At 42.5% G+C, this 25164-nt stretch overlaps 2 protein-coding genes across 2 annotated transcripts; both read left to right on the forward strand.

Annotated features, from left to right (window-relative positions):
* Positions 1–930: 930 nt before the first annotated feature.
* LOC309546578 (cell surface glycoprotein CD200 receptor 2-like) lies at positions 931–7580 on the forward strand (the record flags this gene model as incomplete). The annotated part of the gene is made up of 4 exons (XM_082246325.1): positions 931–982; positions 5088–5390; positions 6175–6420; positions 7441–7580. 4 exons carry the CDS (start codon positions 931–933, stop codon positions 7578–7580), a joined length of 741 nt encoding a protein of 246 aa, XP_082102451.1.
* Positions 7581–9134: 1554 nt separating this feature from the next.
* LOC309546609 (cell surface glycoprotein CD200 receptor 1-B-like) lies at positions 9135–23228 on the forward strand (the record flags this gene model as incomplete). Its single annotated transcript, XM_082246349.1, has 3 exons — positions 9135–9285; positions 12652–12954; positions 22966–23228. 3 exons carry the CDS (start codon positions 9135–9137, stop codon positions 23226–23228), a joined length of 717 nt encoding a protein of 238 aa, XP_082102475.1.
* Positions 23229–25164: the final 1936 nt, after the last annotated feature.

The raw sequence follows: 25164 nt of genomic DNA on the forward strand, positions 1-25164 counted from the left end.
ATTGACCCCTACTGACTAAGACTGGGATACCATTAAAGTTCATGTGTGTGTAAAGGCAGGAGTCCCAATACTTTTGGTAATATAGTGAATATGTTTAAGGGGTGTATTTAAAAAAATATTTAATGTAAATTTAAAAAACAAAATAAAAAGTGGCCTTTCATTAAAAAAATGTGTAATTTGTTTTTAAATAATAAATTAAAAATGTATAAAGATGTGTAGTTTATTACACCCGTAATTACCAAAAATAATTAAAATGAAAAAAAAAAAAAAGAGATCCGTCATTGGTCTTTACATTAAAAGAAATAAAAACAAATATATTGTGTTTCCATATAAATAAATAAAAAAATGTATTTATTTATTATGTAGTTCAAAGGGTGTATTTATAAATAAAATTGCATAGCTTTTCATCCTACGAAACTGCATGTACAGAAGATGAAGGGAAAAGTGAATATTATTAGACTATTTTCTATGCAGCTTGAATGTTATTAATTCATAAATAATAAAGTGAATCAGGCAAATACCCCAGTTTGGCCAATAGACGATCAGAGTAAATAAGTATATATTACCCATGATTACTGGTTCCATGTACCATAATGTGCTATTTTCCTTATTCACTTTTTTAGGAATGAATAACATTCAACCTGGAGAGAAAATAACATACTGTACATGCAGCTTTGAAGGACGAATAGATCTGCAATTTTTTTTTCTATAAATACTCTTTTTAGTGTAGCACAAAAATATATTTTCTCAGATTTTATTTGAAACATTTTCTTGATGGTTTTGCTGGTGACCGTTAAGTGGCCACATTATGTAAGTTCCAAGAACGCCATTACATGTACAGGATGTGTGATTCCGGTAATAGCTGTGAGTATCGGTGACACGGTCATAGCACATTTCTCCTTTTCAGTGGCAATGTCTTACCTGCAGACAATGTATCTTCTGGCTGTCCTGCTGCTTCTATACCGGGATGTATCATCCTCAGGTGAGAGCTTTATATTGGGGATGAGGAGAGGAGGGTGGGGGCAGGGAGGTTACTGCTTTAAAAATGGAGTTTGTATTTAAAGTGTATGTAAAAGCAAAAGTGGCAAGAATACATACTTTAATTACATTTTTTTTTTAGTTTAGTTTAGAGTTTTTTTAGAGTTTAGTGTCCCTTTAACTTCTTCAATACCGGGCACTTTGACCCCCTTCCTACCCAGGCCAGATTTTCAGCTTTCAGCGCTCTCACATTTTGAATGACAATTGAGCGATCATGCAACATTGAACCCAAACTAAATTTTTATTGTTTTTTCTTGTCAAATTAGTTTTATTGTTTACCATACAAGTAGGTTCAGATGCAACAATAAGAAAGTAACATCATAAATTACGGGAATAAAGATAATTGCAGATACAATGTAATATAATGAATACCAAGTAGTTCACAAATAGGAATAGTAAATAAGAAGATTTGTCCTTGAAAAAATCTAGAAAGGATCAAAATCTAGTATATCATAACCGACTAAGATGTGAAGGTCATTAAAGCACAACAATATAATGTTACAAGTATAGAAAGCATGGGTATAAATGTTGCTACCTGAACCACATGGGAAGAGTAAAAGAAGGGAAAAAGAGGAGCAAGAAAAGTAAGGAGAATAGGAAAATGAAATAGAAATAAGAGAAAAAAAAAATAAAAGTTAAATATAATTCCCGGGGTAAAGTGCGACCTCAAGCGTTTAATATACATACAAGAAGCTCAAATGTAAAAATACGTCACCAAGGCATCGATAAGAATTCATCAAAGTTGGAGGGTAAATAGTGTGTGACCCAAGGGCGCCAAATTTTCTCAAAGTTGCAAATTTTGTCACGAGTGATGGCTTCTATTTTGGCATGGATCATAGCTTGCTTAACTCTATGTTTGGCTTCAGCCATTTTCAGCGTTGGGGATTTCCAGGCTTTGGCGATGGTCTATTTTGCAGTCGTAGTGACTTGCAGAAGGAGTTTAAAGAGGGATCAGGTGAGGTTAGCCAGTCTTAAATTTAGAAGTGCTATGGAGGGGTCAGGAGGGATGGGCTCTTCAAACAATGTAGAAAACATATGGAATATTTCCTTCCAAAATGTTTTAACTACTGGACAATCCCACCAAATATGTGAATGTGATCCAAGGGCAGTACAACCTCGGAAGCAAGATGCAGGGTAACTGGGGGTAAATTTTGTAATCCTGGCAGGGACCAAATACCATCATGTGAGTACTTTATAATTTGTTTCTAATGCATCTGTATTTTGTGAGGATGATTTTGTTGCATCCCATGTCTCATTTCAATCAGTTGTTTCTAACTTAAGCCTGAAGTCAGACTCCCATTTAGCTACATAGGTAGGGTGTTCAGCATCAGGTTTGGCAATAAGTTGGGCATAGAGAGTCGAAACCAGTCCTTATGTGTGGGGATTACGTTTACATATGTCTTCAAAACGGGATAGATTATCGAGTCTAACTCTGTCTGGAATATATGGTATGAAACATTTTTTTATTTGAAGGTATCGAAGGAGTTCTGATTTCAGAAGTCCATGATTTTCGCATAAAGTGGGGAATGATTTGATTGAGGTGGGAGACGTCAATGCGCAGAATCTAGTTTGATTAGAAGCAGACCATGCTCGAAAAGATTTAGGGGAGATCCAGTTATAAATCAACTGAGATAAGACATTATTTAGTCTTACGTTTTCAAGTAAAGTTGCAGGGCCTGCTTAGATTTGACTGGATTGATCAGTGATATGACTTACTTAAAGGATGGTGTAATATTTCTTGTAGACGTGAGGTTGGGCGTTCCAATGTTCCCAGTTCAGATCCCCCTGGGGTGGAGTCTATGAAGTATAAATTTGTAATTATGTACATGGATCCCGGTGGGGATCAGTGAAGGTATATTGGGCAATTATGAAAGTAACCTACTGTTATTTGGTGTGTGGCTGAGATCCTCAGGATTGCCCACAAAACTTTATAATTGTCTTAGATGCCGCAAACCCTTCAAATAATTTCCGGGTTCCTGGTAGCAAAGCAACAAGATTTTTGAAAGTGGTTTTAAACTGTATTCAGGTATGGTGTGTGATCAATTAAGAATTAATTGAAAATTAATAAATTTCACTTACAGTTAGCTGATGGTGAAGAGGGTTTGTCACATGTCCTATAAGGCAATGTATGCTGACCATTAGCCATTGAATAATTAGATTGCAGCTTGGTATTTGTGAAAATTCGTGGGGGTACTAACTTTTTCCTGGTGGCTAGTGGAGATGGTCCTATTTATAAGGATAGTGTAGGACCCACTGATAATGGGGTACTTTGACGCAGTGGTGGGCTTGAGCACGATATGGCCATATGGTGGGACTAAATCCCCATTTTTATTTATGGATTGTCTCCATATTTGATAGTCATTTCTTTTGCATGTGTGCGCTATTCTTTTTTAATATACATGTTGCCTGGTCCATAGCTGCACCGACTTTAGATATACATGTTCAGGGCTTGCTCCCCCAATTTTTTGCTTGTTTATTAGGTATTCGGTCTGACCAGACTTCTGAGGTTGAGCACCCCACCCCCCACACACACCTGTACTCTATCAGAGTCCACTATCAAGTAGATATAGGAGGAGTCCTTTGTAGTGCATTAGCACATCTATCCCAGCAAGGAGTGTTGTTTCCAAGGGTTAGAGAGGTTGGATTCATCCCTTTTTTATGGATAGTGTAGGACCCACTGATAATGGGGTACTTTGACGTAGTGGTGGGCTTGAGCACGATATGGCCATATGGTGGGACCAAATCCCCATTTTTATTTATGGATTGTCTCCATATTTGATAGTCATTTCTTTTGCATGTGTGCGCTATTCTTTTTTAATATACATGTTGCCTGGTCCATAGCTGCACTGGCTTTAGATATACATGTTCAGGGCTTGTTCCCCCAATTTTTTGCTTGTTTACTATTTATAAGGTTGCCTGGTGGTCAGTGGCGGCCGTTTAGTTGGAGAGGCTTTACTGCAAATTCCCTGGTGGCTTAGTGGAGCCTGAATACAGGCATCAGTACCGTCCGATTTTGCACTCTCCAGTGCCTCTTCTATACCAAAATCCAAAGAAATGGTGTCAGCCCTGCCCAGTTGCCTTTTTCTAACTAGAGAATCCCGATCCCTCTCCATACCATAGAGGGAGGTGTTTTGTAGTCTAAAGCAAGGTTTCTCAACCTTCTTTCGGTCAAGGCACCCTTTAATAACTATGGACAGTCTCCAGGCACCCCTTTCTAATATGTAACAAATATTCAACAAGTCCAAGTAAGACACCCAACGTTAGAGGGGATTTATTCTTCCAAAGCAAATGCACTTTTGCAAACTGGTACTGACTAGTATTCCAATGTTTCTTTTCTCCTTCAGCTAATGTGACCCCAACTGTGATGGAGAGGGGCAGGGGAGGGTTGCTATGCAGGGGACTGACATCCTCCTTATCAAATGATGAGGCCATTGGTTGTTGGGATGCCAGCAGCTAGAAGATTGTAATGGTGCCCGATGAAAACCTGTGATTAGTGTAATAAAAGGCAGCTTTATCCACACGCCGGCTTGTATACAATTTTTGGCCAATTTTTGGGCATTTTGCCAGGGCACCCCTGGAGAAACCTCAAGGCACCCTAGAGGGCCTGGGTACCCCGGTTGAAAAACGCTAATCTAAGGTAAGGACCAAGGGGGCTTATTTGACTTCTTGAGTGAACAAGACACAGGGAGGTTCTACGTTTCTGGCAGGATCAACGGGTATTTTTGTTTTTGTATTTGGGATATATGCAGCCCTGGGACAAGTTTGCATACGAGGAAAGTCAGAAGTGATCACTCTTGTTCTAATCAGTAACTGGAAACATAGAAAAGGGTTGGCATGACAGCCAGGTAATTAGCATTTCCCGACTGAGAATAAAAATCTTCATTATTTCTCAGGGAAGGTTCCAGTGATAATAGTTAAAAAGACTCTTCATGTGTATATAAATATCATACCAAAATCTACATGACAAAATATAAATCCTGGTGATAATACAGAACGCATGACTTTGTAGGTCAAACAATGCGCTAAAACATGCGATCTTCTGATTTCAGATGTTACAGTTGTGGTGGGGAGAAGAGGGAATTCTACACTTCTACAATGTGGAGGAGATCCTGGAGATCAATTAGCGGGAGTAATATGGAAGATTCATCACATTAATAATTCTTCATGTTTATCCTCATATGGTGCATTAATAAAAGGACCCCGGATATACAACAACTGCAGCACAAGAATGACATTTACCAATATAACACTGACCATCCACAACACCCAGATATCTGATGGAGGAAATTATACCTGTGAATTGTCACATACTGAAGGAACCTTCATCTATACAACTATTCTACAAGTATTAGGTGAGTGATATCTGATTTCTCCACTGTGATAAAGTCAATCCAATTCAGCGCTATTATTTCTGTCTTCCATATTGTATAAAAGCGTATCACAAACCAAAATAATATAATAATCCCTAAAATGTACTGTGTGTGTGGTTATAGTTTTTCTTAAAAAATAAAATCAGATCTTGATACATTTATTATGGCATGCAATGATCTAAGATATATACAGATATTTCAATTTAAAGTATATCTAAATCTAAAAGAAAAATGTAAAATATTGCAGTTTACCAATCCTTAGATGTGATGGCTGCATTGTTTTTCTTTTTTTTTCATCTGGTGATCTGACCAGTATGGAAGTGTGGAAGTATAGAGACTACTGTATTTATAAAATCAGAATTCCAACTTTTAATCTTAGAATTCGGACTTTTAATCTCAGAATTCTGACTTTCAAAGCCAGAATTCTGACTTTTAATCTCAGAATTGTGTTTAATAAATTTTAGCATGGTCCAAACTTGTAATCTCAGAATTCTGACTTGCAAAGTCAGAATTCTGACTTTTAATCTCAGAATTCTGACTTTCAAACTCAGAATTCTGACTTTCAAACTCAGAATTCTGTAAAATAATAAAAAATGTTTCAAACTCAGAAATCTTTGACATTTTTTTTATTAAGGCCCCAGGGCTCTTCCATACCTATGATGCATATTTCAAAGAATGTTTTATCCATCTGTACATCTGATAAACCAATGGCAACAATTATTTAGTAATAAATGGCTTAGTAATGCGTTCTTCTTTATTTCTTCAGCTCAGCCCTCTGTGTCTCTGGATATAAAGAGTGATGGATCTCTGGAGTGTAGAGCCATTGGTGGATTCCCAGCTGCAGAGATCTCCTGGATCCCCCACTCAGATGATATAAACACTACGGAAATTAAATATCTGGATGGTACCTGGACAGTGATCAGCACATTCAAGTCTGATGTAGACGATGTGACATGTTTTGTGTCTCATTCCACATTTGTGAATCTCTGGAGCCAATCAATTGTATTACCAGGTAAAAATGGTGAATGTATGTAAAATATGTTAAATTCATCTAATGGACATAATTCATCCAGCCTTCCTACTCTACAAGGTGTACAATCAAAAGGCAAAATGTTGGAGGATCCCACTCTATGGACCCTAAAGTTCTTTCCCATATAGCTCAAGCAGACACAGCCTACATGATAGTGGCAGCTCTGCTCCAAATTCAGAAGTGCAACATTGTTACCACCCCATCACTAGAAATGGCATTAGGTGGACTTCACTGGGAGGCTTAATAGGTATTTGTGAGACTTTGTAGGTTGGCTAAGAGAAAAGAGTATATGTACAATTTATATGTGCTGCAGTACATATTTACTCCTCTTTGATTTACTGGCCACACCTCCAGGTGTACGGCCAGTGGTGCGCTATGTGCTACTTGCATATCATGGTGTCTCCTATTGAAGTTTATATTACATTTATACTTTGAATGTCTGCCTCCTGTTGCTAAGACTTGTGGGTATAAGGGTGTCTTATAAATAGGGGGTGAGTGGATGTGGCCAGTAGGAGGATCCCAGATTTCATTTTGGAAATGTGGCCACCTTACTAAAGAATCCCATTCATACTAGGGACTGGGTGTCAATAGAAAAGGTTGGGAACTGTTGGGATACTATTGGGTTGGGATGCTGCAATAAAGGGCTTCTGCAAGGGTCACTGCACCGTGCAATGTAAACTGTATGGGGTTGATTTACCAAAGACAAATAAATTGTGCACTTTGCAGTTGCTCCAGAGCTTAGTAAATGAGCAAAAGCTCTGTTAAATTCCATCATCCAATCATATCCAGGCAAAGATGTTGTTTTTTTTCTTGCTCGCGAGTATTTTTTGCAAAGTGAAACTTTATCTCATTTACTAAGCTTTGGAGCAACTGCACTTGCAGAGTGCACAGTCTATCTGCCTTTAGTAAATCAACCGTAATGTGTTTCTTTAGATAACATTATTAGATCATTGACATAACCAACCCAGACAAGATTGTAAATATGATTATAAATGATGACAGTAACCTTCACTGTGCCTTTTCTTTTGTCTTTAGGTCATACTCATTATTTTTGGAGGATTGTTGCACTAATCATCTTCAGTTGTCTTGTCATAGCAATCTTTTTGTGCTGCAGATACAAGTCCAAGGCCTCTCATATGTAGGAATAGAAACATAAACAAAAGTGGAACTCTGGAGGGCATTTGTAATCCAAAGGATCAAAAAAATTGTGCGCAAATGATTAGAGGCCTCTCACCATTCCTGATGGTTCAATGATGGACAATGTCTGTAGACCAGAAGAATAGAACAGAGGCTCCCTGGAACAGCAGCTCAGTTTATGGGTAGCGCCAGCAGCCTTGGCAAATGGCAGAGCTCAGTCTTAAAGCACATGGCCCTCTGGTGTCACTGTACCCCAGCAGCTCTCTTAGCACAGAATCTCACAGCAGATAGTCTCATAGACCCATCACTGCAGCATGTAGTACTGGACTCCCAGCCACAGTTAGTAACAGTACAGCCATGTGTCTTTTCCAGCAGCCTAAAATCTGACATCCCCCCCCCCCCATACAGTGTTCTGTTCCATCCATAGTCACCACGAAACAGATAAAGGTCTTCCCCAGACTGTGAACACAAGGGTGGAAGTGCATTTTAATTTTTTATTTTTTACAAAGATCCATAAAGACATGGATGAGCGAGTTTGGGGTGGAGGACCTTGACTGGCCTGCACAGAGTCCTGACCTCAACCCGATAGAACACCTTTGGGATGAATTAAAGCGGAGAATGCGAGCCAGACCTTCTCTCCAACATCAGTGCCTGACCTCACAAATACGCTTCTGAAAGAATGGTCAAACATTCCCATAGACACACTCCTAAACCTTGCGGACAGCCTTCCCAGAAGAGTTGAAGCTGTTATAGCTGCAAAGGGTGGGACCACTCAATATTGAACCCTACGGACTAAGACTGGGATGCCATTAAAGTTCATGTGTGTGTAAAGGCAGGCGTCCCAAAACTTTTGGTAAAATAGTGAATATGTGTAGTTTAAGGGGTGTATTTAAAAAAAAATTAATATCAAATGTAAAAAACAAAATAAAAAAGGGCCTGTCATTAAAAAAATGTATAATTAGTTTTTATATAAAAAATTGAAAATGTATAAAGATGTGTAGTTTAATTACACCCAGAATAAGACAAAATTTAATTAAAATGAAAAAAAAAAAAAAAGGAATCCATCATTGGTCTTTACATTAAAAAACAAAAAGATATATTGTGTTTCCATATAAATAAATAAAAATGTATACAGGTGTGTATTTCAAAGGGTGTATTTATAAATAAAATGGAGTAGCTCTTCAAACTGCATGCACAGAAGTTGAAGGGAAAAGTGAATATTATTAGACTATTTTCTATGCAGCTTGAATGTTATTAATTCATAAATAATAAAGTGAATCAGGCAAATACCCCAGCTTGGCCAAAAGACGATCACAGTAAAAAAGTATACATTACCTAGGATCACCAGTTCCATCTACCATGTGCTATTTTCCATATTCACTTATTTAGGAATGAATAACATTCAACCTGGAGAGAAAATAACATACTGTACATGCAGCTTTGAAGGACGAAAAGCTCTGCAATTTTTTTTCTAGAAATACTCCTCTTAGTGTAGCATTAAAATATATTTTCTCACATTTTATTTATAACATTTTCTTGGTTTTGCTGGTTACCGTTAAATGGCCACAGGATGTGTGATTCCGGTAATAGCTGTGAGTATCGGTGACACTGTCATAGCACTTTTCTCCTCTTCAGTGTCAATGTCTTACCTGCAGACAATGTATCTTCTGGCTGTCCTGCTGCTTCTATACCGGGATGTATCATCCTCAGGTGAGAGCTTTATATTGGGGATGAGGAGAGGAGGGTGGGGGCAGGGAGGTTACCGCTATAAAAATGGAGTTTGTATTTAAAGTGTATGTAAAAGAAAAAGTGACAAGGATACATACTTTAATTACATTTTTTTTTATACCAGAGTTTAGTGTCACTTTATCTACTTCAATACCGGGCACTTTCACCCCCTTCCTGCCCAGGCCAAATTTCAGCTTTCAGCGCTGTCACACTTTGAATGACAATTGAGCAATCGTGCAACATTGAACCCAAACTAAATTTTTATCATTTTTTCACATAAATAGAGCTTTCTTTTGAAAAAAAAAAAAAAGAAATTCTTAGTTTCTGTTATAAAGTTTTGCAAATAAATAATCTTTCTTCATAAATTTAGACCAAACTGTATTCTGCTACATTTCTTTGGTGAAAATAACCCAAATCAGTGTATTTTATGTAGGAAAGTTATAGAGTCTACAAACTATGGTATACAGTATATCTGAAAATTGATTAATCCTGATGTACTGACACCCTATTACTCATTTTTTTTGATGCCAGGACAGTACAAATGCCCCCCAAATGATCCCTTTTTGGAAAGTAGACAATGGTCTCTTACTAAAGAGACGTGGAAAGTTTTGAAGTTGTCATTTTTGTGTCACAATTTTTTTTAGAAAATAAATAAATAAATTAAAAAAAAATCAAATTTTTTTTTTTTTTTTTTACAAACTGTTACCAGTGCAGGGAATTGTTATCATATAACACTGGTATATGATAACGCTGTTATATGATGGACACTGACTGGTGACAGTATGTAAACACCTTCCTGCCCAGCCTATAGCAGACTGATGACCAGGCAGGAAAGTGTTAATGTATACGTAAAGCGAAAACTTTTTTTGTAGTTTTGGATCCTAAAAGCTGAACTTCAAGCAGATATAAAAGCAAAAATGAATGCAGCCTTTTGGTCATTGATTATCTTTCTTTTTAAATACAAGCAGTGGAAGTACCTGAATGTGACCTGATATCAGCCTCTCGCAATCCCTGTACAGCAGTGCTTAGACTGGAAGCAAGCAAAGCAGCACAGGGAAACAATCAGGTGTTTACCGGTGCTCATGTGCTGACAAGGAGCATGCTGATAGAAGGAGAGAGAGCAGAGTGACAGAGAGATAAATGAATCAGTCTCCTGCTTCTCCTTCACTATCCAATCACAGGTTGGGGAAGGCTGTTGATCCCGGCAGTAATGCACTCAGCTCTTAATTTTGAGTTGTGAGCTGACAACACACTGGGGTTTATTTACTAAAACTGGAGAGTGCAAAATCTGGTGCAGCTCTGCATAGAGACCAATCAGCTTCCAGGTTTTACTGTCGAAGCGTAATTGAAGAATCTGAAGTTAGAAGCTGATTGGCTGACATGCAGAGCTGCACCAGATTTTGCACTCTCCAGTTTTAGTAAATAAACCCCTCTGCCTCTTCTATACCAAAATCCAAAAATCCAAAAAATCTAAAGAAATGGTGTCAGCCCTGCCCAGCTGCCTTTTTCTAACTAGAGAATCCCGATCCCTCTCCATACCATAGAGGGAGGTGGTTTGTAGTCTAAGGCAGTGTTACTCAACCTTTTTTCAGTCAAGGCATCCTTTAATAATTATGGACAGTCTTGACGCACCCCTTTCTAATATGTAACAACTATTCTAATAGTGCAACAACATCCACAAGTCCAAGTAGAACACCCAACGTTAGAGGTGATTTATTCTTCCAAAGCAAATACACGTTTGCAAACTGGTACTGACTAGTAGTCCAATGTTTCTCTTCTCCCTCAGCTAATGTGACCCCAACTGTGATGAGGAGGGGCAGGGGAGGGTTGCTATGCAGGTGACTGACATCCTCCTTATAATCTGATGATGCCATTGGTTGTTGGGACGCCGGCAGCTAGAAGATTGTAATTTTGCACAATGCAAACCTGTGATTAGTGTAACTAAAAGGCAGCTTTATCCACACACTGGCTTGTATACAATTGTTGGCCAATTTTTAGGCATTTTGCCAGGGCACCCCTGGAGAAACCTCAAGGCACCCCAGAGTGCCTGGGTACCCTGGATGAAAAAGGCTGCTCTAAGGTAAGAACCAAGGGGGCTTATTTGACTTCTTGAGTGAAGAAGACACAGGGAGGTTCTACGTTTCTGGCAGGATCAACGGGTATTTTTATTTTTGCATTTGGGAAAAAAATCTTCTTTATTTCTCAGGGAAGGTTCCAGTGCTTTCTGGTAAAAATACTCTTCATATGTATGCATACCTCCCAACTTTTTGAGATGGGAAAAAGGGACATCTATTAGCTAATGTATGTAGGCATAGGACACACCCCCTGCCACGCCCACTTAAAAGAGAATTATACAAAGAAAAATGATTAGTTAAACCCCCAAGTTACTATTACTTTATACTGGATTTTGAAATTTACAAAAGCTGCAATTTAGAAATTGTAGAAAGGTTTAGCACTGAGAAACACTTTTTGAAAGCTAAAAAGTGCATTTTATATACAACTATATAGATCAGTCCAAAATGAGGGACAAATGAGGAGGAAAGAGGGACAGAGGGACTTTGTCCCAAATCAGGGACAGTTGGGAGCTATGTGTATATAAATATCTTAGTGGAAGATAGACTTAGTAATAGCATGCAATGTCAAGCTGCAGCGGCCAAAGCCGGCAGAATATTGACATGCTTAAAGAAAGGGATGTATTCCAGAGATAAACTATAATCCTACCACTTTATAAAACTCTGGTCCGACCGCATCTGGAGTATTCTGTCCAATTCTGGTCACCAGTCCTCAGGAGGGATGTGATGGAGTTGGAGAGAGTCCAGAGGAGAGCAACTAAACTGATTAGGGGATTGGAGGATCTTAATTATGAGGAGCGCTTACAAATGCTTGATTTATTCTCCCCGGAAAGGAGACGCCTAAGAGGGGACATGATAGCAATATACAAATACCTCAACGGTGATCTCAGCATAGAAAAAAAAAAACTGTTCAGTTGCAATGAATGCATGAGGTCATACAATGCGATTAGAGGAGAAGAGATTTAACCTTAGGCAGTGCAGGGGGTTTAAGGGCTACAAGATTATGGAATTCTCTACCACATATGGTAGTTACTGCGGGGAGTATGGCTACTTTTAAAAGACTCTTGGACGTACATCTCAAGGATCAAAACATTCAGGGGTATGGGAAATGATTACGCCCACACACACCTACACAGGTTGAACTGGATGGACTATTGTCTTTATTCAACCTCACCTACTATGTAACTATATCAAAATCTACATGACAATATATAAATCCTGGTGATGACTTTGTAGGTCAAACAATGCGCTAAAACATGCAATCTTCTGATTGCAGATGTTACAGTTGTGGTGGGGAGAAGAGGGAATTCTACACTTCTACAATGTGGAGGAGATCCTGGAGACAACATAACGGGAGTAATATGGAAGATTCATCACATTAATAATTCTCTGTGTTTATTCTCATATGTCGCATTAATAAAAGGACCCCGGATATACAACAACTGCAGCACAAGAATGACATTTACCAATATAACACTGACCATCCACAACACCCAGATATCTGATAGGGGAAATTATACCTGTGAAAGGTCAACTACTGAAGGAACCTTCATCAGTACAACTATTCTACAAGTATTAGGTGAGTGATATCTGATTTCTCCACTGTGATGAAGTCAATCCAATTCAGCGCTATTATTTCTGTCTTCCATATTGTATAAAAGCGAATCACAAACCAAAATAATATAATTATCCCTAAAATGTACTGTATGTGTGGTTATAGTTTTTCTTAAAAAATAAAATCAGATCCTGATTAGTGTTGAGCGAACACGGACTGTATTATTCGTGTTCGTACCGAATAATTGGATTTTTTTTACCCGAACACGGACACGGACACTTTACTGTATGTTCGGGTAAAAATCCGTGTTCGGTCGTTTTATTTCCGGGTTTTGCATGCTTTGGCGCTCTTTTCATGGCGGGCTTTCAACAGCCAATCAACAATCGTTTAACTGGTGTGCCTTAAGCCATCCCAGCCATGCCTGCAAATGTCTTAGTAGCTGTGATTGGCCGTCTGAAGCATGTGACCAAGTCTTTATAAGTTCGAGGCAGCCGCCGCAGCAGCGTCATTCTGCTGCTTAGCTAAGGGACAGAGCACACATCAATGTGCTGGCTGCTGATTAGGGAAAGATAGGCAGGAAAAAACCATTTGTGTCCGGATAGAATTGAGGGACAGGTCGGAGTGTTTAGGCAGGGCGAGTTGTAGGCATTTTAGGGATAGAGTCTGCTGAATTATAGGGTCAGTGTCTTCTACAAACTACAATCGATATTGCTGTGTGGGGGGTGGGGTCTGCACTCAATCCTGATCTACGATCTCTTCTCAATCCTGTTAGGGACAGAGTCTGCTGAATTTTAGGGAAACTGTGTTCTACAAACTACAATCGATATTGCTGTGTGGTGTGGGATTGGAGATAGGCAGGTGTCAGTGATCCACATCCATTTTTCTGTGTGTGAGCTGCAGTGAACACAATCTTTTTGGGCTGCAGTGAACACAATCTTTTTGGGCTGCAGTGAACACAATCTTTTTGGGGTGCAGTGAACAAAATCTTTTTGGGGTGCAGTGAACACAATCCTTTTTGGTGTGCAGTGAACACAATCTTTGTGGGGTGCAGTGAACAAAATCCTTTGTGGGGTGCAGTGAACACAATCTTTTTGGGGTGCAGTGAACAAAATCCTTTTTGGGGTGCAGTGAACAACATCCTTTTTGGGGTGCAGTGAACACAATCTTTTTGGGGTGCAGTGAACAAAATCCTTTGTGGGGTGCAGTGAAAACAATCTTTTTGGGGTGCAGTGAACACAATCTTTTTGGGGTGGAGTGAACAACATCCTTTTTGGGGTGCAGTGAACAAAATCCTTTTTGGGGTGCAGTGAACAAAATCATTTTTGGGGTGCAGTGAACACAATCTTTTTGGGGTGCAGTGAACACAATCTTTGTGGGGTGCAGTGAACACAATCTTTTTGGGGTGGAGTGAACAACATCCTTTTTGGGGTGCAGTGAACAACATCCTTTTTGGGGTGCAGTGAACACAATCTTTTTGGGGTGCAGTGAACACAATCTTTGTGGGGTACAGTGAACAGAATCTTTGTGGGGTGCAGTGAACACAATCTTTGGGGGGTACAGTGAACACAATCTTTTTGGGGTGCAGTGAACACAATCTTTGTGGGGTGCAGTGAACACAATCTTTTTGGGGTGGAGTGAACAAAATCATTTTTGGGGTGCAGTGAACAACATCCTTTTTGGGGTGCAGTGATCAAAATCCTTTTTGGGGTGCAGTGAACACAATCTTTTTGGGGTGCAGTGAACAAAATCCTTTGTGGGGTGCAGTGAACAGAATCTTTGTGGGGTGCAGTGAACACAATCTTTGGGGGGGTACAGTGAACACAATCTTTTTGGGGTGCAGTGAACACAATCTTTGTGGGGTACAGTGAACAGAATCTTTGTGGGGTGCAGTGAACACAATCTTTGGGGGGTACAGTGAACACAATCTTTTTGGGGTGCAGTGAACACAATCTTTGGGGGGTACAGTGAACACAATCTTTTTGGGGTGCAGTGAACACAATCTTTGTGGGGTGCAGTGAACACAATCTTTGGGGGGGTACAGTGAACACAATCTTTTTGGGGTGCAGTGAACAACATCCTTTTAGGGTGCAGTGAACACAATCTTTGTGGGGTGCAGTGAACAACATCCTTTTAGGGTGCAGTGAACACAATCTTTGTGGGGTACAGTGAACAGAATCTTTGTGGGGTGCAGTGAACACAATCTTTGGGGGGTACAGTGAACACAATCTTTGTGAGGTGCAGTGAACACAATCTTTGTGGGGTGCAGTGAACACAATCATTGTGGGGTGCAGTGAACTCAATCTTTGTGGGGTACAGTGAACACAATCTCATACTTCTGAAGATTTGAGGGTGCTGCCTGTTCCATACTCCCCCTACTCCTCATCTAGCCTTTTAGGGGTACAAACAATAGTAATTGGGGCCTAGTGTGGTTGTGTACGTGTGATATACATACACTTTTTTTGGATCATATTTTCTATTCCGCTATTTAATCAAAAACCTTTGGGGATCAGTTAAATTGGGGGATAGTCTGTGTTGGTACGTGTGAGAGAGATCCACCTTTCCAAGTTGTTGGGGTTCATCTCATACTTCTGAAGGTTTGAGGGTGCTGCCTGTTCCATACCCCCCCTACTCCTCATCTAGCCTTTTAGGGGTACAAACAATAGTAATTGGGGCCTAGTGTGGTTGTGTACGTGTGATATACATACACTTTTTTTGGATCATATTTTCTATTCCGCTATTTAATCAAAAACCTTTGGGGATCAGTTAAATTGGGGGATAGTCTGTGTTGGTACGTGTGAGAGAGATCCACCTTTCCAAGTTGTTGGGGTTCATCTCATACTTCTGAAGGTTTGAGGGTGCTGCCTGTTCCATACTCCCCCTACTCCTAGCCTTTTAGGGGTACAAACAATAGTAATTGGGGCCTAGTGTGGTTGTGTACGTGTGATATACATACACTTTTTTTGGATCATATTTTCTATTCCGCTATTTAATCAAAAACCTTTGGGGATCAGTTAAATTGGGGGATAGTCTGTGTCGGTACGTGTGAGAGAGATCCACCTTTCCAAGTTGTTGGGGTTCATCTCATACTTCTGAAGGTTTGAGGGTGCTGCCTGTTCCATACCCCCCCTACTCCTCATCTAGCCTTTTAGGGGTACAAACAATAGTAATTGGGGCCTAGTGTGGTTGTGTACGTGTGATATACATACACTTTTTTTGGATCATATTTTCTATTCCGCTATTTAATCAAAAACCTTTGGGGATCAGTTAAATTGGGGGATAGTCTGTGTTGGTACGTGTGAGAGAGATCCACCTTTCCAAGTTGTTGGGGTTCATCTCATACTTCTGAAGGTTTGAGGGTGCTGCCTGTTCCATACTCCCCCTACTCCTCATCTAGCCTTTTAGGGGTACAAACAATAGTAATTGGGGCCCAGTGTGGTTGTGTACGTGTGATATACATACACTTTTTTTGGATCATATTTTCTATTCCGCTATTTAATTTAACTGGGCCTCCATGCGAGACCTGTGTGCCTTGTTGCGCTGTTTTGAGTACTCCACCAACATGGCCAGTGGCAATGACGCCGTTCTCAGCTTAACTATCCCACTTCTATGCCTCCTTGAAAAAACAATTCGGGCGATGATGGAAGAGGATGTGGCACAGGATGAGGAGGAGGAGGAGGATGAAGAGGTAACATTTCCAAGGCTTTCAGGGCAGTCATTCGCAAGGGGCTCCGAGGGTGGGTTCCTGCACACGCAAACGCCAGGGACGCAATTGTCCAGCAGGGGCACAGTTCTGGAGGATGAGGAGGATGAGGAGGAGGAGGAGCTGGAGGAGGAGATGGAACCATGTTCACAGCAGGGTGGCACCCAGGCCAGCTCATGGCCATCACTGGTGCGTGGCTGGGGGGATACAGAGGACACGGACGATACACCTCCCACAGAGGACAGCCTTTCGTTGCCTCTGGGCAGCCTGGCACACATGAGCGATTACATGCTGCAGTGTCTCCACAACGACCGCCGAGTTGCCCACATTCTAACTTGTGCTGATTACTGGGTGGCCACGCTGCTGGATCCCCGTTACAAGGACAACGTACCGTCCTTAATTCACTCACTGGAGCGCGATCGCAAGATGCGCGAGTACAAGCGCACGCTGGTAGACGCCATGCTGCTGGCATTCCCATCTGACAGCGGGGCCACAGTGGAAGCACAAGGCAGAGGAGGAGGAGGAGGAGGTCGCCAACGCAACCAGGGCACCGCCAGCACCTCAGAAGGCAGGGTTAGCATGGCCGAAATGTGGAAAAGCTTTGTCAGCACGCCACAACAAACAGCAGCACCAGCAGCTCAGATGGAACGTCTTAGCAGGAGGCAGCATTTTACCAACATGGTGGAGCAGTATGTGTGCACACGCCTACATGTAGTGAATGACGGGTCTGCCCCCTTCAACTTCTGGGTCTCCAAATTGGGCACATGGCCTGAGCTTGCCCTTTACGCCTTGGAGGTGCTGGCGTGCCCTGCAGCCAGTGTATTATCTGAACGGGTATTTAGCACGGCTGGGGGCGTTATAACAGACAAGCGCAGCCGCCTGTCCAGAGACAATGTGGACAAGCTCACGTTCATTAAAATGAACCAGGCATGGATCCCACGGGACTTTTCCGTACCTTATGCAGAATAGCAATGGATACCGACCTTACCCACCCATTGTTCCATTTTTGCTCTTTCTCACTCTTTTGGGGTGTACCCTCATTTAAAATTTTTGAAAAGAAGCAGTGTTGGCTACCTCGTCCTCCTCCTCAGGGCCAGATTAATGTAGGGGCTATTGGAGCTGCAGCTCCAGGCCCCTACCTTTTATATAGGCCCCGGGTTGGCCATATTCACTGTTACCGCTCTTCTGTCACTTGTAAACACAGAAGTCTGGCTTCTATGCTCGCTTCCCCAGGCAGCACCCTCAGAACCTCCCCACACAGCGTGAAGGCCGGACAAGGAGGGACAGTTGGCGATGCATGGATGTGTTTATGGGCTTCAGAGACAGCATCCCATGTTGAATTAGGCATGCATGGCTGCACCCTTCCTCCTCTGGGTGCATGGCAAGGCACGGCCCTTAAGGCCCTTCAAAATCCTCAGCACCAAGCCCATGATGCTGTTAATCCGGCCCTGGTCCTCCTCCACCGCCGCTTCCACCTACACCGCCCATAGGTGTGCGCAGCCTATTGCATTAAGGTGTGCACCCCAAAGTTGAAATACACATGCATGTGTTTGCCAGCAGGGAGAGTAATGTATCGGGGCCATGTACCTGTAGGCAAGGAGAAATAGAGCAGAGCAGGTCCCAGGGAGATCTTTCCCATCTCCTCACTGGCAATGCTATGTGCCCTAGGTGATTAGGGTGTGCCCAGGCACACCCAGCACACCCTGTGCGCACGCCTATGTCACCGCCACATCCACCACCACCTCAACCTCCCTCCTACTCCATATGGGCCTCGTCCTTCAGAGATGAAGAAGAACATTGTTTTATTTTTCTGTTTTTTTTTGTTGTTTTAAGTTATTTCCCTATCCACATTTGTTTGCAGAGCACTTGCCATGCTCTTAATTACGTTTTGCTGCCATTTGCAGCACTCTAGCCCTTTCCTTTGGTGTTTTAGAGCCATTTTAGTGCCTTAAAGTTCGGGTCCCCATTGACTTCAATGGGGTTCGGTGTCCGGGAAAAGTTCGGTAAAAGTCCGGGACACGGACCCGGACTTTTTTTTAAAGTTCGGCCGAACCCGTCGAACACGGACATCTAGGTGTCCGCTCAACCCTAATCCTGATACATTTATTATGGCATGCAATGATCTAAGATATATACAGATATTTCTATTTAAAGTATATCTAAATCTAAAAGCAAAATGTAATATTTTGCAGTTTACCAATCTTTCGATGTGATGGCAGCATTGTTTTTTTTTTTCATCTGGTGATCTGACCAGTAATTCTGCTATTTTTAAACTCCCTTTACCAGAATTTATCCTTTAATTTGTTAGTCAACTTCACCTAAATCTGCTAGCCTAACACTACCCTCCCCCCAGACTGACAATGCTGCCATCCAAGGGTGTCTCCATTCCTCCTCCATCCAGAGTGAAGACATCCTAAGACAGGAAGTGCATTACTCCGAGTAAAAAGATAACTAACATGTCATGCTTTAAAATTGCGCACCCTCGTGGAATGGCGACAAATTGCGATACTTAAAAATCTCCATAAGCGACACTTTAAATATTTTTACAGGTTACCTGTTTAGAGTTTAGTGCTAGAATTTTTACTCTTTCAGCGATTGCAGTGATACCTCACATGTGTGGTTTAAACACTGTTTACATATGTGGGCACGACTTATGTATGTGTTGACTTCTGTGCCCAAGCACAGAGGGATGGAGTGCTTTAAAAAAAAAAAAAATATATTATTTATTTTACTTTTTATTTTTACACTGTCCCTTTTTTTATCCCTTTTATTCCTATTACAAGGAATTTAAACCTCTTTATTGAGAGATCTGGGGTCAAAAAGACCCCAGATCTCTCATTTACCTTTAAACACAATAGAAAAAAAAATATTGTAGCACCCTCCTAGGTAGGTGCTAGGTAAAGCATAGTTATGGCCCTGTTCTGCTTATCAGGGGGGTCTGATCTGTTAGTTGAGCCTGTCACATGTTTCCAAGTGTGATTCACTGGGTCTGAGGGAGTGTCCCCACTGCAGCCAATGAGGGAGCTCATTGGACTGTGGAGGAAACCTAGCCAGTGGCACACTCTGTTTTATGTCAGTTTCAGTGGGAGGGCATTCCTGCAATGTATCCTGGGATTGGACATAAATAGGAGGGGAGCATGTGACAGGCTGTCTTTGGGTGGGAAGCCAGGTCCCAGGAGGAGGGTGACGGCTGTCTCTCCTCCAGTTGCAGAGGAAGGTGGTCCAGGCAGTCGGCCTAGGGACCAGGGGATAAGCTGTGCTGTGGAGGATCCAGTGTGTGCTGACCAAGTGGAGCTGTGGGGCAGGATTCTTCTGGTAAACTAGTGTTGTGAGTACTCAAGATCTGCCCAGGGGTCTGCCTGAGAGGAGGGACCACACCAGGGAGGTCAAGGGGATCTGAGAGCCAGCAAACCCAGGATGCTGCAGTAAAAGGGGTGCCAAGTTGTGAAACCCTGACGAATAGGGAATAAGGAGGGCGCCAAGATTGGCCCTGAAGTGTCTCAGCAGTACAGTCTGCACTACAAGTCAGCTACCCTGAGGAGTACCTTAGGGAGCTTTAAGGACTTTTCACAGTCAAAGGTGAAGCTAAAGTAAGCGGCATAGCTGTGACCAGTGTCAGCCAGCGTTAATCAGTGTCAGTCAGCGCTAACCACGGCAATCAGCAATTCTGTATAGTCTCTGCCTATTTTCTGCATAGTTCAGTTGTTGGAGTATCCCACTCATCCCTTCTCCTATCCGAGTTCTCAATAAACCCTAAAAAAACAAAGAAACTGGACTGGTTCTTGTCTGAGGTAATCACACTTGGAAACATGCTTAAATGTCCTACTGTTGCTAATGATAACCCAGGGGAAGACCACACTCAGCAGCTCCCATGAGAGTACTGTTACATTTGGGGCTCGTCCGGGATTTCACCCTGGGTTACTGGGGCGGTTGCTAATGGCCACGGCCAAAGAAAATTTTCAAAATCTAAATTTTTGTGTCCGGGACTTTGTTCTAATGTCAAAAACCCAGTGTGAGGCCTGCTCCACAGGATATAGGGAGAGTGGGATGAAGATAGAAGTGCACCTTGAAGATTTCCCGTGGCAACGCAAACATTTTAGTCAGTACTGTAAAGTGCGCTCATCAATAGCGGGAATCTTCCACTTCAGTTATGAGATGTATGCCTCTGTGAAATAGTGGAAGGCAGGAAAAGGCCTTTGACTGTGATTAAAGACTGTATCTGCCTGACAGGAAAAGGTCCAAGTGCGCCCAGAGAAAATGGCGACCAGGAGGGGCACATGGATCAGTGTGCCAGGGGATGTGTGTGTGTCAAGGCTACATAGAATGATGTTGACTGTGCATACGGTAGCGGGACATTTATTCTGTATAGTGACAATGTCAATACTGTGAAGATAGCAGTCAGCCATGCCGAGAAGGGCAGTGGGGCTTTCTTCGGAGACAGTATGGTGAAGGGCCTTGCTTGTACATGTGCTTGGAAGAGGACTGTTGACCATGCATACGACAGCGGGACAATTCTCTGGACTGGCAAAGAGGGACAGCTGGCTCAAGGTGATGGAGGCGCAGCTGAGGCCCTGCTACAAGCAAGAAGACTGGATGCATGTCTGGTGAGGGATATGGTCCGCTTTGCAGTAACTTCTGTGTCAGCTGAGGTGAGAGAGCGCAGCATTGGAGGGGCTACTGCATCGCGCGGGAAAGTACAAGCTCGAAAATTCTGCCTAGCAGGAGGAGCCACCGCCAAACAAGGAATGTGGGTGGAGACGTTGGTCGCGCCCAGCCAATCAGGAGTGACCAGGGAAGTCCATAAATGACTTCCTCCTTTGGGTGTGGCTGAGGGGGAGACACATGCAAGGAGAAGCAACATGGAGTTTGCTTGAGAATGAATGTGCGCAGCCGCAACTATTCCCCCCATTGGCGGAGAACCTGCTGGGCAGACCCGGGAGCAGACCGAAGAGCCGGAGTCGACTGTCCTGTGGGATACAGGAGTGCGGATGGTGCCCGATGGAGGACTGGCGTTATGCACAGGAGGAGGCGTGGAGCACGTAGGCCTGGCATGTCCCCAGTGTGTGAGTGTGACCATGTGGGTGCGGACGTGGAGCCAGTGCTATCTGCTGCTGCGGGCGGAGAAGAGCGCGGGTCGGCCTAGACAGTTGTGTGTGTCATGGGAGATGGGGATCACTCGAGTTGTGGCAGCTATGAAATCGGGGCCCCTCCGCGGAGGCAGCAGGGGAGTCTTCAGAGTATTGATGCGGCTGGAGGCCAAGCAACCTGGCAGTGGTCCAGCTTATCCATCAAAGGAAACCGATTGCCAGATGAAGGGTTCGTACAGGTAGTGATGGCCGGAATGTGGCCACCTGATGCACCGAAGGTCCCCGCAGCAGTAACAGGGTCTGCTCCCATCCCTATTAAGGAGAGAAGATGGCCGGCGGTAGTCGGGACGCCAGGGTGAGCAGTTAAGAGGAGGCCAGGGCCATCAATGGGGGGGTCTCCAAGCTTCCAAAATAAGTTTGGGTCAATTGAGGAAGAAATTGAAAACTTGAGGTCTGAAGATGAGACGGAATGGGACTGGGGATCTGAGGTTGGAAGCAGTTCGCCAGGTCCTGACAGTGCCATCTTAAGAGCATTAAAGGGCCCCAGTCCCTGCCTATTTTGTGCATAGTTCAGTTGTTGGAGTATCCCACTCATCCCTTCTCCTATCCAAGTTCTCAATAAACCCTAAAAAACCAAAGAAAGTGGACTGGTTCTTGTCTGAAGTAATCACACTTGGAAACATGCTTAAATGTCCTACTGTTGCTAATTATAACCCAAGGGAACCCACACTCCCATGGGAGTACTGCTACAATATTTTTTGCATTTTGACTTTAAAAAAAAAAATAATATTTTGGCCCAAGAACCAGAAGTGACGTCTGAGGTTGCTTTGTTCCTCCAAGGGTATAGAGATGAGTAGGGGGCATCTTTGTCTCACCTGACACTCTGCAGTCAGGAAGTCAGCTGCTGCATCGGATCGCTTCTGAGCTTTAACAATGGCTCCGGTAAGCTCAGAAAAAGCCTGGAAGTGGCGGTAAGGGGCACCTCCACTCTAAAAGTGATCCCGCAGTGAATGCTTCCACGGGACCACATTTATCTGATGCAGAATCACCCTTAGGAAAAAAAAATACCGGGGTTATGGCAGCTAGCTGCTGCTATACCAACAGTATTTAACATCAAAGTAATGACGGATTTTTACTATGGGCCAGTCAGCATAATTTTTTTTATTTATCCATCTGTACATCTGATAAGCCAATTGCCACAATTATTTAGTAATATATGGTTTAGTAATGCGTTCTTTATTTCTCCAGCTCAGCCCTCTGTGTTTCTGGATATTATTAGTGATGGATCTCCGGAGTGTAAAGCCATTGGTGGATTCCCAGCTGCAGAGATCTCCTGGATCCCCCACTCAGATGATATAAACACTATGGGAATTAAAGATTTGAATGATACCTGGACAGTGATCAGCACATACAAGTCTGATAATGGGACATGTTTTGTGTCTCATCCCACATTTGTGAATCTCTGGAGCCAGTCAATTGTATTACCAAGTAAAAATGGTGAATGTATGTAAAGTATGTTAGATTCTCCTACTGGATATAAGGCATCCAGTCTTCTTATGCTACAAGGTGTACAATCAAAAGCCAAAATGTTGGAGGATCCCACTCTATGGACCTCAAAGTTCTTTCCCATATAGCTCAAGCAGACACAGCCTACATGATAGTGGCAAGTCTGCTCTGACTTCAGAAGTGCAACAATGTTACCACCCCATCACTAGTCTGGTTTGCCACTAACCCCTTGCTGCCTCTAGATAGCCTAAGACCCCTGAGTAGAATTTAAAGGCCTCTCTCTGCCTGATGCTTTATTAACCACTTTCTCTTCTTCTCTTGGGGTCTGAGGCCACCATAGGACTCACACCCACCTCATGCCCTCTCTGCTCTATTTTGTGGCCCCTGAGCAGAGTCACCTTGGGGCCTTTCAGTGGACATTGTTAGTCAAGTGCCTCATTATTGCCTTTGCCATTAGCTGTTCATAGGTTTGTCTGTAGAGTGCTGGAGGATTGTTTATTACTACACTACAAGCCATACACCATTAAGCTTCACCCACCTTATTGGCAACACCTCTAGGTGTACGGCCAGTGGTGCGCTATGTGCTACATCCATATCATGGTGCCTTTTATTAACGTTGATATTGCCTTTGTACTTTGAATGTCTGCCTCTTCTTGTTAAGGCTTTTGGGTTTAACGGTGTCTTATAAATGGGTGTGAGTGGATGTGGCCAGTAGGAGGATCCCAGATTCTATTTTGAAAATGTGGCCACCTTACTATAGGATCCCATTCATACTATGGACTGGGTGTCAATATAAAAGAATAGGAACTGTTGGGATGCTGCAATTGGGTTAGGATGATGCAATAAAAAAGGGCTTCCTGCAAGGGTCACTGCACCGTGCAATGTAAACTGTATGGGGTTGATTTACTAAAGGCAAATAAACTGTGCACTTTGCAAAGTGCAGTTATACATAACTGACCCAGACAAGATTGTAAATATGATTATAAATGATGACAGTAACCTTCACTGTGCCTTTTCTTTTGTCTTTAGGTCATACTCATTATTTTTGGAGGATTGTTGCCCTGAGTGCCGTCATCATCTTCAGTTGTCTTGTCATAACATTCTTTTTGTGCTGCAAATACAAGTCCATATGTAGGAATAGAAACATAAACTAAAGTGGAACTCTGGAGGGCATTTGTAATCCAAAGGATCCAAAAAAATCAAGCGCAAATGATCAAAGGCTTCTCACCATTCCTGATGGTTCAATGATGGACAATGTCTGTAGCCTCCTTCATGTATCTTCAAAGTCTCTAATGCCGCATTACTGGAACAGCAGACCAGAACAATAGAACAGAGGCTCCTTGGAACAAGATCTCGGTTTATGGGTAGCGCCAGCAGCCTTGGCAAATGGCAGAGCTCAGTCTTAAGGCACATGGTCCTCTGGTGTCACTGTACCCCAGCAGCTCTTTTAGCACAGTATCTCACAGCAGATAGTCTCATAGACCCATCACTGCAGCATGTGGCACTGGACTCCCAGGCACAGCCAGTAACAGTACAGCCATGTGTCTTTTCCTAGCGGCCTACACTCTGGCATTCTCCCGTACCCCTTCCTGCCACTGCCCCCCCCCCCCCCCCATACTGTGTTCTGCTGTTCCATCCATAGTCACCACAAAACAGAAAAAGGCCTTCTCCAAACTATCAATACAATGTTGGAAGTGCATATTTATTTTTTAAATGTCTTTGTATGCTGTAGTAATAATTATGTGACCAAATGCCAAGTGTGGCAGGCGCAGCACTATGAAGTGCCTTATGCGCTGTGGCATTAGAAGAATTGGATTTCTCTGACTTCAGTCTAACCAGACTGTCTGTTACTCTATAAATTCCTCCAATACCGTTCTATGGAAAGCAGTAGGTTTAAAGAGCACACCAAACGCTTAAGATATGTTCTTTATTAACTTCAAC

This window comes from Pelophylax lessonae (assembly GCF_965119305.1).
Source record: "Pelophylax lessonae genome assembly, chromosome: 2".
Taxonomy (NCBI): Eukaryota; Metazoa; Chordata; class Amphibia; order Anura; family Ranidae; genus Pelophylax; species Pelophylax lessonae.